The sequence below is a fragment of the Apodemus sylvaticus genome, chromosome X (genome assembly GCF_947179515.1).
Source record: "Apodemus sylvaticus chromosome X, mApoSyl1.1, whole genome shotgun sequence".
NCBI lineage: Eukaryota > Metazoa > Chordata > Mammalia > Rodentia > Muridae > Apodemus > Apodemus sylvaticus.
The window spans coordinates 44,569,271-44,586,816 of record NC_067495.1 but is presented as its reverse complement, the minus strand read 5'-3'; the positions used below and the strand labels follow the sequence as shown (position 1 = coordinate 44,586,816).

Genomic DNA, 17,546 nt, shown 5'->3' with positions numbered 1-17,546 from the left:
GTTTTAACTAATAAGGCTATATAAAATATATTAATGAATTTTTTCCAGTTTCCTTTAATATTTTCATTGTGTTCTATCGTTTGACAGTTTCCTACAAGCCTTGAATAAAATGTAGTTGCTTTCATTCATCATTCCCTCCTTTCATTCCTCCACTTCTTTGGTTGCTGGAACTGTTCTTTTTAACAACGCCCACTCCTAGGTCATGTCTTTTTTTTATATATTAGCCATTGAACATAAGCTTAATTTCCCTCTAAAGTTGGGTAGAATATTATTTACTAGAATATGTAAATTATCATTACCTTCACCCCTAAATAAAATAACACCCCATCCCCAAGCAAATATTAACTGCCACACATTGTATTCCTCTTTTTTCATGAATAAATATTGAATATTTTAAATTATTTATACCACTTGAATTTGGAATTTACATTGTTTTTTCAGCCATATTGTTTGCTTTATAATTATTTCAGTGTCATTTTAGTAAGTCACAATTCATATATACTATTTCCTATCTACTTTACTTATACTATAACAAATTAAATTCTCCTTCCTAAAGCATTTTTACCATGCTTGCTTACTTATAATTCATATCTATGCTGACTTTCTAAAGTACTTAGGTTTATTTAATACTTAATATGCAAAAATCATGATAATTAAAATTAAAAATGGGATCATATGTTAATTAGATGGAGAGGAAATTTTAAAAATTATAGCAATTAGTAACTAAATTTAAATATGAGCTTAGTAGAAGTCAGACTAAAATGGCAAAATAAATTGTTGCTTTTAGATACATGTATGCTTATATGGAGAATCCTATTTAATAAGAATTGATTTGAGGTATGGTTTCTTACAAATTCTCTCATAGGGGCAAGAATATAAATGGGTGTTGTTATTGGTACATGGTTGGTCATCCAGATAGTGGCACTATTAGAAGATGTGGCACTGTTGGAGTAGATGCAGCTTTGTTGGAGTAGGTGTGTCACTGTGGATGGGTCCTTAAGATCATCATCCTCGCTGTCTGGAATCCAGTATTCTGTTAGCATCCTTCAGATAAAGATGTAGAATTCTCAGTTCCTCCTGCACCATGCCAGCCTTGATGCTGCATTGTTCCTGCTTTGATGATAATGGACTGAACTTCTGAACCTGTAAGCCAGCTCCTATTAAATACTGTCCTCATAGTGTCACTCATGTCTGTTCACAGAAGTAAAATCCTAACTGACTCAGAAGTTGATACGAGGAATTGAGATATTGCTGTGAAAGGCCTGGTCATGCTTTTGTTTGGGCAATGGTATTTTCTTCTAATTTCAGAATATATAGTGAGAAGTTGCTACTGACAATTTGCTTTAGAATTTGAATTTTGAAGATATAATGCTCATTTTGAAATGAACTATTCGCCTTAGAAAACTTGTTAACAATTAGCCATCGTGTTATAGAAGGGAATTATTTTCCTTAGTCCCATAGAATAACACATCATCCATGAATGTGCATCTGACATTAAAATTTTGTATATTTAAATGATAAAACACCAAATAGGATCCTTTTCCCCTGAGGAAATGTAAACATATTTCTTACAAATCTGAGAAGGCTTTCTTGTCTCTGCTTTATTGAAGAATGAGCTAAATTTGCATTCTAATATTTTAAAACATTCAAAGGAAATAATGAAATGAACTCAATATGATTTCACTAATATATTCTTAGTTCATCAGTGAATGATAGTATTCTTATGCCACTAATAATTTATTTATACAAATTTTTAAAAATCAAATTTCAAACAGAATGAAAAAAGATGTGTGTGTGTTTGTGTGTGTGTAAGAGAGAGAGAGAGACAGACAGACAGACAGAGACATACAGACACAGAGAGAAAGAGAGAGAAGAAAGAGACAGAGAGAGAGAGAGACGGAGACACACACACACACACACAGAGAGAGGGGGGGGGGGATGAGACAATACCAACAGGATTGGAAACTTTCTTAGTGAGTGTAGTAAATAGATAGTTTCATATTGAATAATTCCATATTAACAGAATTTTTAATATATGTTTATGGCTTCCTTTTGTGAGCTAGATTAAAGTAGGGTCATTTCTCTTAGTTTTGTCATTTTGTACAGTAAATTTGCCTCGAGACATTTGTTTCACACTTGACTCAATCATTCATCTACTTTCAAGACTCATATCAAAGGCTTATTTTAACATGTTCTTTATTTCCCCATGGTTCTGGAGTTTCTGACCACACCATTCTTTTATTTACTATCAAGTCATACTAAATACCTTGTAAATTTTCTTCCATTAAGGAAAGAGCGAGAAGGTCTGTCTATGTCATGTTCTTGCTTTAGGTTTTCTCCAACCTTGTATAAAGCCTTGATTCCCATGGTACAGTTTACATTATTTTAATCATTTGCCTAGTATCTATCTCCTCTACTCTGGATAAATATGAGGAAATCAGGGTCATTTATATGTCCACCCTATCTTTTCCAGATCTTAGACTTTTGTACTTAATTGTGATTCCTCAAAAATAGATAAGCTGAAACCTTAACACTATATTTAGAAAATAGAATTTGGGAAACTATAAAAGTTACAGGCAATTAAGTTATAAATATCATAGGGCTGGTTGCTTTACAATATGAAGGAACTCTCTTCCATTCTGTCCATGTACATGAACTGGGAAATGTCTCGAACACACCAGGGAGTGTGTAGACAGTCATCTACAAAGCATTGACCAGAGATGAATCCTGAAAGAAGTTAATCTTACAATTTTGATCCTCCAGAACTTTGTGAAAATATTCACATTGTTTATCAGATCCAGTCTGTGCTACTTGTTCTGTCTGCAAGCTAGGTCATGTACATACAATCATTCTTTGTCACATTATAGGTAATTAATATAAAATTTTACATACAAGTGTATTTTATTGGAGTTTGTTCCTACATCTGCATTTCATGAGGAAGGTAAGGTGATACCACCATTCTCTATTGGTTATTTAAGACAGGATCTCCCTACATTGTAAGTGCTTTCTTTGAATGAAAAGGAAGATGTTGCCCAATGATTACACCACCTCAACTCTCTTCATCATGCTTTTGTTGAAAAAAAAATACTGCATGCGAACTATACTTGAGATAATTAGGAATACAGGCAGTAGGCTCTATTATCTAGTTTCAAATATCTAGATGTAAAAATTCTATAGTTTTTATGTTTGCTTTTTAATGCAAAGATGTTTTTTGCAGGGAATTCTTTTTTTTTTGTAAAACTATATTTTTGAGTGTCTTTACTTCCTAATAAATTTACTGAAACAAGAAAAAATTAAACTTTTTTACTTGTTTCAGAACGTATTTGCATTTCCAAGCAACATGTGAGTTTCGTGTTTTTTTACCAGGCAAGCACTGTCATCTCAAGTCAGTCTTCATGTAAACCAGTTTTCTTAAAATCTTGCACATTAATCTCTTTATACTAAATATAATCTCAGACCATCTTTAATAATTTGTCCATGAAATCTTTTAATTCAGCCTCTAATCAAGTTCTTGTTTTCCATGAATAGTGTGCCACTCATAGTAAGGACTGGAGAAGGCCAAGTTCTTTTCAAATTTATTAATTCTTCATTTTCATCACTTGAATATAAACTCTTTTATTTTCTTACTTGGACCCTTTAGTGCCACTTACACCTTGTTTGCTCTCTCTCTTCTCATGACCCAGGAGATTTTCAGATCATACCTCCCTATTCCTTGCCTCCTAATTAAGTCTAGTCAGTGGGGAGCCATGCCCAGATTCTTCAGGCAGGGAGGATGATAAAATTGCTTGTTTATTTTTCTCGCTCTATTTCCATGCAGGCGCCTTGGGCTCACTCTTAAAGCTGCTTTGATTATAAGGCTCTCCCTCTCTCCTGTGTTTTCACAATGTCTATACTAGTTCTTTGTGGTTCTGGAGAGGGAATAGCTTGGCTTAACTTGGTCCTTCTTTGAGGTTCACCTATAGAGCAAGGACATTAGTAATATATGTCTTTGAGAAGAATTTCCAGACTTATATGTGTCATTAGTTGTATTGATTTCTATTTTTTTATCTCATTGTACCCTATGAGCTCTTTCTAGCTATTTGTTTTGTTTACAATTTTAATCATGTGACTAGGTTTTTACATCTGAAAAGAATTTCAAAGTACTGCCTAGTGTTTTATAAGAAATATGCTTTCTATACTTCCTATCTCACCTATTTGCCAAACTGACAAAATCAAGTAGCCATGTAAAAATTGCATAAATCAAATCTGGGATTAATGTATCAATGCAATACTTATTTAAAACGATTTTCTTTTCTTAAATTTTGATCTTTACTATATACAGCTCAATTCCTGGGAGCTGAAAAATCTCATTACTAAAGAGTTTGCTATGACCTTCTTGCAATTTGCCAAGTATCACCTTTTGATCATGTTTCAAGTGGAATGAGGAAAGACCTACCTTACAAATTTTTAACTGGCTTTTAATTGCTGTTGGCTCCGATAGGGTGGTGAGCTGGGTTTTCAACAAGTTTTCAGCAGTAGTTGTCATCTGTTCCAATTGTTGTAGCTGATTATAAAAGGCAATGATGTTGCTTTGATAATCTAGCCAGTTAACTCTCTCACTCAGCAACTGGCAGAATTCTGTCCACCGATTGTTCAGTTGTTCTGAGGCTTGTCTGATACTTTCAGCATTAACACCTTCTACAAGAAAACCAAAATACATATTTTATGAAGCCGCAGTAGAAAAGATATGGTTTAGAAGCTAAGATATATATATATATATATATATATATATATATATACACATATATATATATATACATATGTACATATGTATATATATATATATATAAAACCGCTCAACATATAATAATTTCAAACAAACTCATTTAATTATTGATGAAATTTCAAAGGGTCATATCTAATTTGAAAGTGAAAATTGTTGGAGATGAATCTTACTAAAGAACATAAATATTCTAAAATAACAAATAAATAGATAGAGAGAATAGTAGAAACAAGTTCCCAGCACCTGGGAGGCAGAGGCAGGCTGATTTCTGAGTTCGAGGCCAGCCTGGTCTACAGAGTAAGTTCCAGGACATCCAGGGCTACACAGAGAAACCCTGTCTTGAACAACAAAAAAAAGTGAAAGAAAAGATTCAAAGAAAAGATAAACTGACCAACTTTTGATGAGGATTGCTCACGGATAAATTATACTATAGTTTGTAAATAAATTTTAAATAATATATATATATATATATATGATTGACAATATACATTATAAGAATAACTCATAGTTTCATTAAAAACAGATCTTAGGATTAGTTGGAATATTGTTTTATGGTTTTTGAAACAGCAAATATACCTAAAATTAATTGTTCCCTTTTTATTCTATAATTTCTCAAAAAATATAGGACTATTCACTGACACATGATATAAAACAATCATTTGAAAAAATAAGTTATCTGAAAAGATCTTCATTTACAAATATTGAAGTTTATCTACAGCTTTCAAATGGAAGCACAGGATACATTTAATTCTTTTGTAATACCTACGTTATGTTAGAGAATACAATTATCCTTTAGATATATATTAAATGTTAGAAAATATATGAGGTCTTAATTATCTGGCAATGTGATATATGACTAAGGCAATTCATGTGCACGCTACAGAGTAAGAGATTGTAGCAACATCATAATATGTCACCAGCTAACTCAAGAGATTATGAAGTTAGTTCACAAAATTAAGATTTTCAAAGATATACTTGTTTAGATGAAACTCCCTTAATAAATTGTATCATATAAAGAAAAATTGATTAAACCTAATATGATGCATTTTTTAATATAATTATATTAGCATTCATAGTTATTTCGAAACACTTGGGAGTTGTAGATTTCCTACTCTAGCATTGATGCACAGAAACCTCAGAAAACCAAAGTTCTGTACCTTCAAATATCTGAGAACAAATTGATTTAAAGATGACCAAGTTGCTTAAGAGAATCAACTTTTCTGTCTTTCTAAATTCAAATCATAATTAAGTAGAGCAAAGTGTTCAAAATGCCTAGTATTTACATAAAGCAAATATAAATCCTGTTGTAGATCTAGTTTATATAATATTCCCACTTTATGCTTGTAAAAAATTAAAAGTATGGGAAAACATCTATGGAATTCTACACTTTTATTATTTTCTCTTCTTTTACTTTTTTCTAATTAGATCTTCCATTTTTTTTTTGTTAAAATCATACTCTTCTGAAAAGCTAGACAATAACTTCGAAACATAAATCCAACCATAGGAATTTCAAACTATGTCATCACACAGGATGACATCAGAACAAAACAGCATCTCCAAATGCCACTGGCAAAATTCCTTTGCTTTGTTTTTGGCTAATATATTTTAAAGAGAAATAATTGGGAAAAAGATGCACATAACCCTCAACAGACTGGAGGCCCCAGGGAGTTTAGAGGTCTGTAAGGGTGGAGGTGGGGACAACTTTGTGAAGACAGGGGGCAGGGAAGTGGTATGAGATATGGAGCAGTTGGAGGGTGGACCAGGATGGAAATTAAATCTGGATTGTTAAATAAATAAATAATAAAACATTAAAAAACAAAAAGATATAAAAAGTAATAGATGCATGGATCCCTGTACCTGAGCATACAAGAAACTCATGGATTGCTATGATTAAATTTTCTTCCAATTTACTGAATATTCAAGGATACAGTCAATTATATTGATATATATGAAGATTATTACTTTGGGGACTGGGAATTATAGAAGCATATATTTAAGAGTTAACATTGCATAACATTAGTAGTAATAAATAAACTTATTTCTTACAAATTATCAGATATGATAATCTAAAATTTCAACCACAAAATTACTCAATTTGAGAAAATGTATCCTAATGAAATATTTACATTGACTTAGTAAATAAGGTATAATTTTAAAATGCATAGAAGAAAATGTTTAAATTATATTATTTAATATCTCAAGATCATGCCATAATTCAAATTATATTTCAGAAAAATATTATCAGCAAATATTGAATTTTGCTAAGTACTTAGAAGGAAGTTTATGATTAGAGTAAAATCAATACAAAGAAGCCATTAAGAAGACAATGAGCAAAGCTACAACAAATAATAAACATTATTGTCTTACATTTGAGCAAATGACTAGACAAACTAGGGAGATTTAAAAATCTCTCTGCTCCTGAGAAAATCAACCTTATAAAAATTCTTAGAAACTGTAGATCACAAATTGATTTTCATTATGGCTTATATATCATAATTTTCAAAAGTGATAATGCACACCACAAAGGAGCTCTAAATGAATTTGTGGTATTGCTTAAAGCCAAAGGAATAGTTTTTTCATAAATTACGTTGATTATGGCAGACAACTTTATGCTTTTAAACAAATAGGAAATGATAGTACAAGTATCTCTAAAAGGAATTAAAACAAAAGTGTAAACTTTTACAAATCTATAACACAGTAAATTTTATAGGTTTTAGTTTTATAATAAGTTTTATACCTGAATGTGTAAAATTAAATTACAGTAACTACCAAGTTTGGGTAAGTGGCAATATGGATTTAGATATATTTGGATTCAAACTCAATGTTCTTCTATGAATAGGTGAATTGGGTTCATATAAGTGATCACTTTGCTGTTACATTTCTTATTCATGATAGGAATATACATATATATATATATATATATATATATATGTATATCTTATAAATATTAAACATATAATAAATTTAAGCAGTGTTAATATGGAAGCTATCGTAAAGAACGTGTAGTAAATAAGGATACATCAGTTCTCATCAGTTCTCTACTTTTAGAAAATAAGAGTTCTTTGAAAAATTAGAGTATTTATGAAAACTTGATTACTGATCTCAAAATTGATTTTACATTAAATATGATATATAGCAAAATTTTAATATTTTGTAACTTTCAGCAATGACAAGTGATATGTTCATAAGTTATAGGTTTAGGCTATTACAATATAACTTCATATATTTATAATGAAATTTCTGGCAAATGATACAGTTCATACTACTGAGATTTATAGCCTTGTAGACAATTTGTATGGAAACATTTTATAAGTGCATGTGCTTGCTGTTCAACTGTACTACATGTAATCTGTCCAACTAAAGTGTAAAGTCTTCTAGGAAATATGTTGTCACTGGCAGCTTCTGATATAGTTCTCAGCTATAGCTGAAATACTCTATGTGTGAACTCTTCCAGTACCAAATCAATAATCTGATCTTATGAAGACAACATTAAGTGAGCAATAGGTAGAGGAGTAAAAAAACAATTTTACAAAAGTAATCACATAGCATCTTTTCTTTGGTTTGCTTGAAAATGTGTAGACAGAGGATACAGAAGGATGCTAGAAATGCAATTAAACATATTGAATTAATTGACCGTATATATTATTTTTCTGGTGATACTACTAGTTACCTTATGTCTGGAAAACAGTATCTATTTTTGTAGAATGTATTTGCCCATGAAATTCCTTACTGAACTGTTTTTGACTATGCATTTCATAGGACTGCTTTCCTGTGTTAAACAGAAAAATTTAAGTTTTATGACACCTTTTTATTGTAAATATTTGCAAAGTTTAAGTATCAATCATCTGAGCATCTGCTTTCCTAATTTTTTGTTAGCTATTTAAGAATACAAACACTGACTCACCAGGCATTATGAACAGTACTTATGAAAACCATTTTGGAGCAGTATATTATATTTTCAGGGATAATGGATCATAATCCATTCACATCTCATATTCTAAACAACCCCTGAAATAGTCTGTGAATAAATAGATTGCGCCCAGAGGAAATGGATCATTACTTGAAGTGCATCCATTAATTTTATTACTTGTGTACAGTGCATAACAGACTGCTAGAATAATTGTAATTATGTATCACCTTCCGTGCAAGTACTTCAGAATTGATACCTAAAGTGAAGTATTCCTCATCAAATATATTCATCATCAACTATGAAATATTGGTAAAATAATGGGAAAAGGGCTTATCAGTTTTTTTTCATTATAAGAATATCTAGAATAAAATGTACACTTCTGAATAACCTCATATTTTCTTGTGTCTCAACTGAGAGACACTACCAGTACATTTAGCATCCAATAGAGTAACATAATGTGCAATTTCTATGCATCCAGTATTTATGCTAAATGCAGATGCAAAACTCTGGAGGCTTCTGAAACCAGATTAACTTCTATACAACTGCTGAGCAACCTTGTGAAAAACATACGTTCTCATAGTTTATACTACTGACTACTTCTAGTAAAATGGAAAAAAAAAACTTTCAAATATACCACATTTCATTTTCTGTTTCTAATGCCAGAAATGTAGGAGAAAATATTGTATTCCTAGGCATACTTTTTCTGCCAGCAATTGCCCTCGAGAGCAGTAGCTTTTATGATCTCCTCCTTTCAAACCCAGAAATATATACATACACACAGAGGATCTCGTTATTAACATGGAAAGTTAATCCATAAAAAATGTATTTGTCAATTTTCAGGATTTGGACTTCCTGTAGAGCATTAGCCTTAGTGTTATGTAGCAAGAAGGGGGAATGTATATGAAATTGCCCAGAACTAAAGAAGGACAAGACAAGAAATATGTACTTCTGCAGAAAATTAGACTTATAGGATGGTGAAGTAGATTATCAAACATTGGTGATATGGAGGTTTATCAACAAGATGAGTCAGAACAACTATAGTCTAAACCAACATATTCATCTGACAAAGTGAATTGCTTACATGCAAATAAGTTCATGCACATAAATATATTTTAGCTATAAGCTAAATATAAAAAGTCTTAGTGACTCGGATAAAATAGGTGAGAGAAGCTTCTAAGTCTTCTTCAATTTAATTATAGTTCTGGGGATCTTAGGCATCACATTAAACACTAAAACCTATTACTCAGATTATCAACATTTTTATATGTTGTTTTTGTTATAGTATACTAACAATTATTACTTTTATTTACATATTTCCTTAATGTGATTATCTTCAGGTTGTTAATTAATACCAGAAAACTAAATTTAGAAACTGAAAGGGAAGCAACATTTACTAGAGAAAATACTGTTAGGTATTATATCTTGATAGCAACCTCTCTGGAAATTTGGGAGAAAGTACTACATAAATCATAAATTCATAATTTGGGACCTAAATTATTCCTGTATGTGTATTTTCATAATTGTTTTGACACAACTGCCTTTGATTTTATTTTACTTATTATTTTTTGATCTTATTTAAGTATTATCTGGACAATTCTTGCTTTATATTCCTTACACATACTATATAGATATGTATGTGTGTGTTTGTATGTGCATGTGTGGGTTTATATGCACATAAGAACATTTCATACAGACAAGAATGAGTTTTAACACTAAACAAATAAAATCGAACTATACAATATTTAAGAATAAAAATGTGATTGAGATTTTTGTTCAAGCTTTTCTTGAACTTTTGTAATTTTATTAATACTTTGAAAAAATGTCGTAAATAAGTAAAAAACTTTGCAAAAACTACACAAAGTATACGGTATTGATGTGTTATCTAAAATTAAGTATGTTAAGTTAGAGTGTTAAATGCCTTATTTTCTCAAAATGATGAATAGTTTCCTGCCATTTTGTATTTTGACAAGTTTAAAAAAGTGAAACCTGAAAGAAGTTTATCTAAATAGTTTTCAGAAAAAATAATGAAAGAATTTAGATATTATCTAACTCATTGTAGCAGAACTAAGGAAACATATATACAAGATACCCAGTCAAATCTCAAAAAAAAGTCCCTCTATGGTTATGACAATCTACTAAGTATTTGAGACTAAAAATATGATCATAAACACATACATTGAAGATATACTGCATAAAACTTTATTTCTGAGAAAAAGTACCTCTATCTCATACTATATCACCACAATCTCTATTGCTATCTAAACAAACAACTGGTGTAGACAAAGGAAGTTAAATTTAACATTACTTCAAAAATAGACTACAGATGTTGACTTGGTGTTTTGGGGGAACTTCTGACAGTGGGAGTGTTGTTAACTGTCTCAGCTACTCCTTGAATCCTTTTTGTCCTACTGGAGCACTAACATGAAGGTTTGTCCCTGATCTTATTGCATCCTATTGTATTGTGGTTTGTTGATATCACTGCAAAACTGGCTGAGTTTTATTTTTTGGGGGGATACAGAATAGGGGGCAATCTGGGGGAGAAGGGATGTAGGAGGGACTGGTAAGAGAGAAGAGAGGGTAGCTGTAGTTGGGATTCATTGGATAAGAAAAAATTAGTTTTAAAAATACAAAAAAGTTTTTAAAAAATAAAGAAAAAGATACATATTATAACAGAACTGTAGTAAAAGAATTAAGCATTTTCTAATTTTGTACAGATAGATATTAAAACTTATTTAGAAAAATGCAAGTTCCATTAAAATAGGTCAAATTTATATGCAAATGTTCAGAAACACACTTTATAGAGGACACCATATTTATTGTCTGTCTCTGTAATATTTGATCATACAAGGTCACTTATCTTCTGGTCAATTGAGTTAGTATAATCATAAATAAATATGCAGGAGTGATTTGGCTTCACCTTGAGGACAATGTTTGTGGGTAAAAATGAACATCCATTTATCATAAATGAATTAGAGTGATTCAGCTCTCATTTTCTTTTCTATGAATAAAATAGTAGGAATATACAAGTCTTATATACAAGAAAGGTGCTTTGTGAATTGGACAAGTTTTATTGTATTTCAGACTTATTTAATAATTTTCATAAATTCAGAAAATAAGTTCTATGTAATTTTTTTAAGATAAAAGATAATAAATACAGTAAAATATATGATTAAATTTTTTAGAAATGATATAAGTGGTTTTGATTAATAGGACGGTAGAACAATGGGTACAGTAAATGCTTATCCTCATTGTGGCCCTAATTGGCTTAATCCTACTCAAAATAACACTAAAAATCTCTTCACTGACAGACATGTGAGTAGCCTAGATTTTGATTACTATAAAAAGAAAAATTTAAATATACTCTTGCTACCCCATTGACATTTGCTAAGTATCTCAGGTAATACTTTCATTCAGAGGCAATATTTTCTATCAGTGCTATTTCTCAACTACTACCAAATGTGCTCTGTAAAATAGAATTTAATGAGTCAATTATTATTTATTAAGGATGTCCTATAAGTCCTAATTTTACTGTATTCATTCAGAAATTCTGATGTAAGCATCTGGAAAAATGATTTTAGTATTTATCATTAACATTTCACCTCTCTGTTGCACCAAACAAACACTAGTGGATTTCCATTCATTTCTAATGTTAAATAATTTAAATAAAGTGCATTTGTATATAAGATGAGCTCAGGGCTCTTTGATATTTTAGTGCAGATTTTAAAGATTTGAAGTTTAAATTTGAAAACAGCATACTTAAATACAAATGTGATAATGTGGTTTCTAGAGAATTTTTATAGAGTGATTATAAGGCTACTGGGATAATGTAATTTTATTTGACTGAATAGGCTATTAAAATTATCTTTTAAAATCACCAAACACATAGCAACAAAGTATCCTATGAATATTTTCCATTGTTTACCTATTAATTCATTTAGGAAATTCCCAACTGACAGGTCTTTCTGTTTTTATTTTTAACTAAAATCAGTTTTGAGGCTTATTAAAAGATGAAAATGAATTGATTTTCTATGAAGGTAATTGAACTTATTAATGCTCAGATAATAATTAAGGCTAAAATAATTTATATACAAAAGTTATCTAGGCAGTTTCTCAAAATGCTGACATTAACAGAAAAAAAATCCAAAAGTAAAACTGAAATTGTCTTGAAATTACATTGTTTGTGATTTTTATTAAGTTACTTTTACTTAGAAATAGACACAAGTTTAGAACACACAATTTCGAAAAAAAGACTCACATGGCTTTACAATATTCTACAAAGATAGATTTTTCAACAATTATTGCCGTAATTAATTGTATTTTTAAATATTATAAAATTATAAACCTAATTTGTAGTTTTGCCACATTTAATTTTATGGACACATCTTTTCATAAGATGACATAATACACAAAACATAACAAATTTTAGTAGCATTAGGCCATTAAGTTTTAGGTTATTTGTAAAATTCATTGATAAAATTACAGTTACTTTTAGTTAATATTATTCAATTACTTCTACAGGTAATTACTTCATTAAAGTTGTGATTTTTCTTAAACTTCCAAAAATAAAAATTGTTAACCCTCCAATAGACTTATAAAATATTCAACCCCAACTAATTTTAACCACTCAATTAAAATTTCAATTTTTCCCACAATTTGCTTAGAATGAATGAAAAAAATAACGAAAATACAGACTTCTTTCATTTAAATTTGTATTGAAGAAGTACTTGTCTGATATGATTCAGCTGGTAAATACGAACCTATGTGCTTATCAAATCCCTAAGAAGATTATTGAAATCAACTTTATGTAATTACCATTCGCCATCTGTTCCACCAGGGCCTGAGCTGATCTGCTGGCATCTTGCAGTTTTCTGAACTTCTCGGCTTTTTCTCGCGCTATGGCCTGCAGCATGAGAGTGAAGGTGAGCATCTCAGTACAACAGCTTGCAGTCTTCACAGTAATCGTAACTGTAGCAGGATTTTTCAATCCTTGTGATACTTCATTTTATCAGCTCATCATATAAACCTTTAAGATTGTTTTCTCAACAAAAATCAATTTTCAAAGTGCTTATATTTTCAAAACAAAAATCAGTGTTTATATTCTAAGAGTTTTCTGAACTGTTTGCTCAAAATTCATAACTAGAATTAACCTTCTGAAAAATAAAAATAAAATAAAATAAAATAAAATAGTTTAAACTAACAAAAATAGTACCTGCCTATTAGCTTACTCCAAATGGCTATGCATGCATGAACACTTTAGACACAAGGAATTCAAGCAAATTTGCTATGATTGCTGTAAAAATATGTTAGCTATAGCAGTGAAATGACTCAGCAAGTGAAACTGATCACTGCCATCCTCACAGCCTGAGTTCAATTCCTAGGAGTATAAATTATTCCTTGAAAGTTGTTTTCTGGCTATATATACTCTGCAGTGCACTAATACTCATATATATTGTACACATGTACAAATAATTAATAAATATGACTGACTTTTTTATTGTGTCTCTAGCTTTATTTATTTTTTGTCCTCAACCCATTTATTAAAAGAGAAATAGAGCTAAAGTAAATTAACATATAGAACAATCGATGCTTCTGATGTCTATATCAATATCTATAATTAATATATCTCCTATAGAGATTTTACATGAGATTAAGTTAGTCTGGATTTATTTTCCAAATCAAAATTTAATTTTTTCTACTTATATTTAAAGAATCAGCCCATTATTCAATATTAGAATGCAATCAGCATGTTATATAACTTGGATATTCTACAATGCTTTTTAGAAGATATGTGTTGCAAATGGAAATGTTTAATAGTTGTGTTTTCTATTACATTATCTAGTTGCTACACATGAGCACCGAGTAGCTGAAAGGTTGCCAGTTACACAGGAAATTAAATTTAAATTTATTTTAGTCTAATGTGATTTAAAGCAATGAACTAAAAAATTTGCATGTGACCCGTGTTATCTCTAATTGTATCATGTTGATCTTATGTTTTCCTGTTGAAAGCAAGAGAAGGCAGCTGAAGATATAAATATAAACAAATAATAATTTAATATGAAAACACAGAGGAATAATTATGCAGATCAAATTTTTCATAGCAAATGATTCAATATATAAACTATTATTAAAATTTACTGTAAATGAGTAGTGAACTAAAATTCTACAAAGTAGGTGCATTGGAATCATAGCCTAGGTGAAAAATATACATTTTTTACTATGTTGCCAAAAGCACCCAAGAGGAAACCATGTTGATTTGAAAGTGAAAAGACATAACACGTTTTAATATCTTGGATTTTTTCACTTGAAATTTTCCCAGCACACAGATTGCATTGTTGTGTGATTCTGTGTTCCCAGGATCCCATTCCAATTAACAGGGAAAGTTCTAGGATGCCTTGAAATTCAATTTCTTAAGGAGAGAATTGGACAAACATGAAGGGGTCTGACTTCTGATTGACCTGAAGAGTTCATGAAAATAAAAGTTACACTGGCATCTCCATAAGGTTAAAATCAAAAGTGAAGTTCTAGCATTCACCTTTTCTCATCTGTACAATATTTGTGTTCTATAATTTGTAACAACTTATTGGTCTGCTGTGCTTAGCAGCTTACTGACACATGATTCCCAATATTTCACTACCTTCTTCACTAAAAAGAAATGTTACTCGTAATGATAATGTGCTCTGAGCACAGTAGGAAAGAGATAATTCTAAGTAATTATATAATATTAACTACCAAGAACAATGGGAGGGTTTAAACTATTCTTATTTGAATTGCAATATAAGAAAATATTAAACAAAGAAAAATCCTATGTTTTAATACAGAAAATGAACAAAGATAATAAAAGCTAAGTTGGTCCTCATTAATTTAAGTTTCACTTATAGGGCTGGGAGTATTTTTATCCACAGTTAAGTAGAGCATTTCCTGAACCAGAGTCTGGATCTCAGCACCTATATATAAAATTTGGCTTCCCTAAGAAAACCTAAAACCAAAGCTCTGAGGCAGCAGAGATTTGTACATTGTCAGGGCTTGCTGATTTCTAACCTACTTGAGAATATCCAAGTGCTACATTCAGGAAAAGATCCTTGAATTGAAGAGAAAAGGTGGAGAATGAAAGTCATCCAAACTTTTACTCTTGCATCCACTTATGTGTCCCACTTATGTGCACTACACAGACACACAGAGGGAGGGAGATAGAGAGTCACACATGCATACATAACGAATTTTTCTGTTAGGTTTTATGTCATAATACTTTTGTATTTCATGGGATTGGTAGTTTACCTTTATAAAAATTATATAAAGAAAAGAATTAGACAACCACATAGAATTGACAAATAAGTACACTATATGTATAATTCCCTTACAAATTCCATTAACACAGTCTTTTTATTCTGAATGCCTAATAAAATGATTAATTACCAATTCTGTTCAGAAAGTCAATCTTACATTAGAAAATTTCAGGCATAATAACTGGGTTTTAAATGATGTTTTGATAACCACTTTAATTATTCTTATATATGTAAAGACAATAATATCACCTAAAAAAACAATCTATTGAATGAAAATTATTTCTCTCTTGTTTTGATGGGGGAGAAAAGACACAACGTGCTTTGTGAAACATTTGAAAATATCAATAACATTCAAACTCGAGTACCTTATACTACCTATATATTATATTTTATATACATTATTTCTAACACATTTCACAACATTTGTGTGGAAGTACAAAATACCATTATAGTATCCTATTTTATAGAAGTTAAACATCAATAAGACTAAATGAAAAATCAAAAGATACAGAATTTTAAAATGTGTAGCCTAATAGAAAAAAAAAAACATTTCTTCTGTTTAAAACTTCAGTTCCCTCTTACAATTTGCTTCCTCAAGGAATATTTCAATGAAAATTCACCTATTAAGCATGAGTATACCAGAACACAACTCATTGTAAAGGCGGAGATTTAGTTTCTAGATAGTGTAGGTAGTCTAATTATTTATCTGTTATTAATTCAGCATGGGCACTAAGATAAAAGAAAAAATATTCAGCCCTGGCACTCACTGGTAAGAAACATCAGATAGAGTTCAATTGCTGGTCCCATTTGCAAGGAGCAACTTATGCATATATAGAAACAAATATTCTACATACTCGGTTGCTAATTTTATTTATGAACTTGTCAATTTTGAGTTCACATGGGCAAAAGAAATGTAACCTACTGCCTTACAAAGTCCTTTCGAAATTGTCACTGTCTAGGTCAGCAATATCTACCCAGCTATTGCAGGCCATATCTGACTTTTAGTTCTCAGTTTACTTTAAAACATAAATTAATCCATTGAATGCCTTTTTCTTCAAGAAAGTAATTATTGTTTTGCTTTTTGGAGTAGTAACAAGTATGGCTTTCCTCTGACATCAGGAGCATCTTTACCCGATGTTATTTCCTATTTCCTGTCTATCTCTTTGAGCTGTAGCTTTCAAGCATCAATCATTTAACTTATCTTAATCAGGCCAAATCTCAAAAATCTCTTCATGAGCTAAAAGTATTTCTTCATTCCTTTTATTTATTTTTCCCTTTTTTTTGCTTGTTTTTTTTTTGTATTTTATTTTTTTATTTGATATAATTTATTTACATTTCAAATGATTTCCCCTTTTCTAGCCCCCGACTCCCCGAAAGTCAGGTAAGTCCCCTTCTCTTCCCCTGTCCTCCCACCCACCCCTTCCCACTTCCCCATTCTGGTTTTGCCGAATACTGTTTCACTGAGTCTTTCCAGAATATTTATTTTTCCCACACAAACTCCACAGTCAAAACAATTAAAATCTTAATGGTTTTGAATCAGGACAGTTCAGTGCAAAAATATTTGCCTAGCAAGTGTTAGGTTCTGGGTTGA

The 17,546-nt window shown here is 30.6% G+C and overlaps 1 protein-coding gene across 1 annotated transcript in view; it reads right to left on the bottom strand.

The window, feature by feature from the left end:
* The window catches only part of Dmd (dystrophin), a 1,772,476-nt gene that overhangs the window by 1,351,802 nt on the left and 403,128 nt on the right, over positions 1 to 17,546 (bottom strand). Inside the window, exons 15-16 of the mRNA XM_052170230.1 lie at positions 13,485 to 13,572; positions 4,436 to 4,677 (exon numbers count right to left, since the gene is read on the bottom strand). Coding sequence (XP_052026190.1) covers positions 4,436 to 4,677; positions 13,485 to 13,572 — 330 coding nt within the window. The remainder of the gene's footprint in view (positions 1 to 4,435; positions 4,678 to 13,484; positions 13,573 to 17,546) is intronic.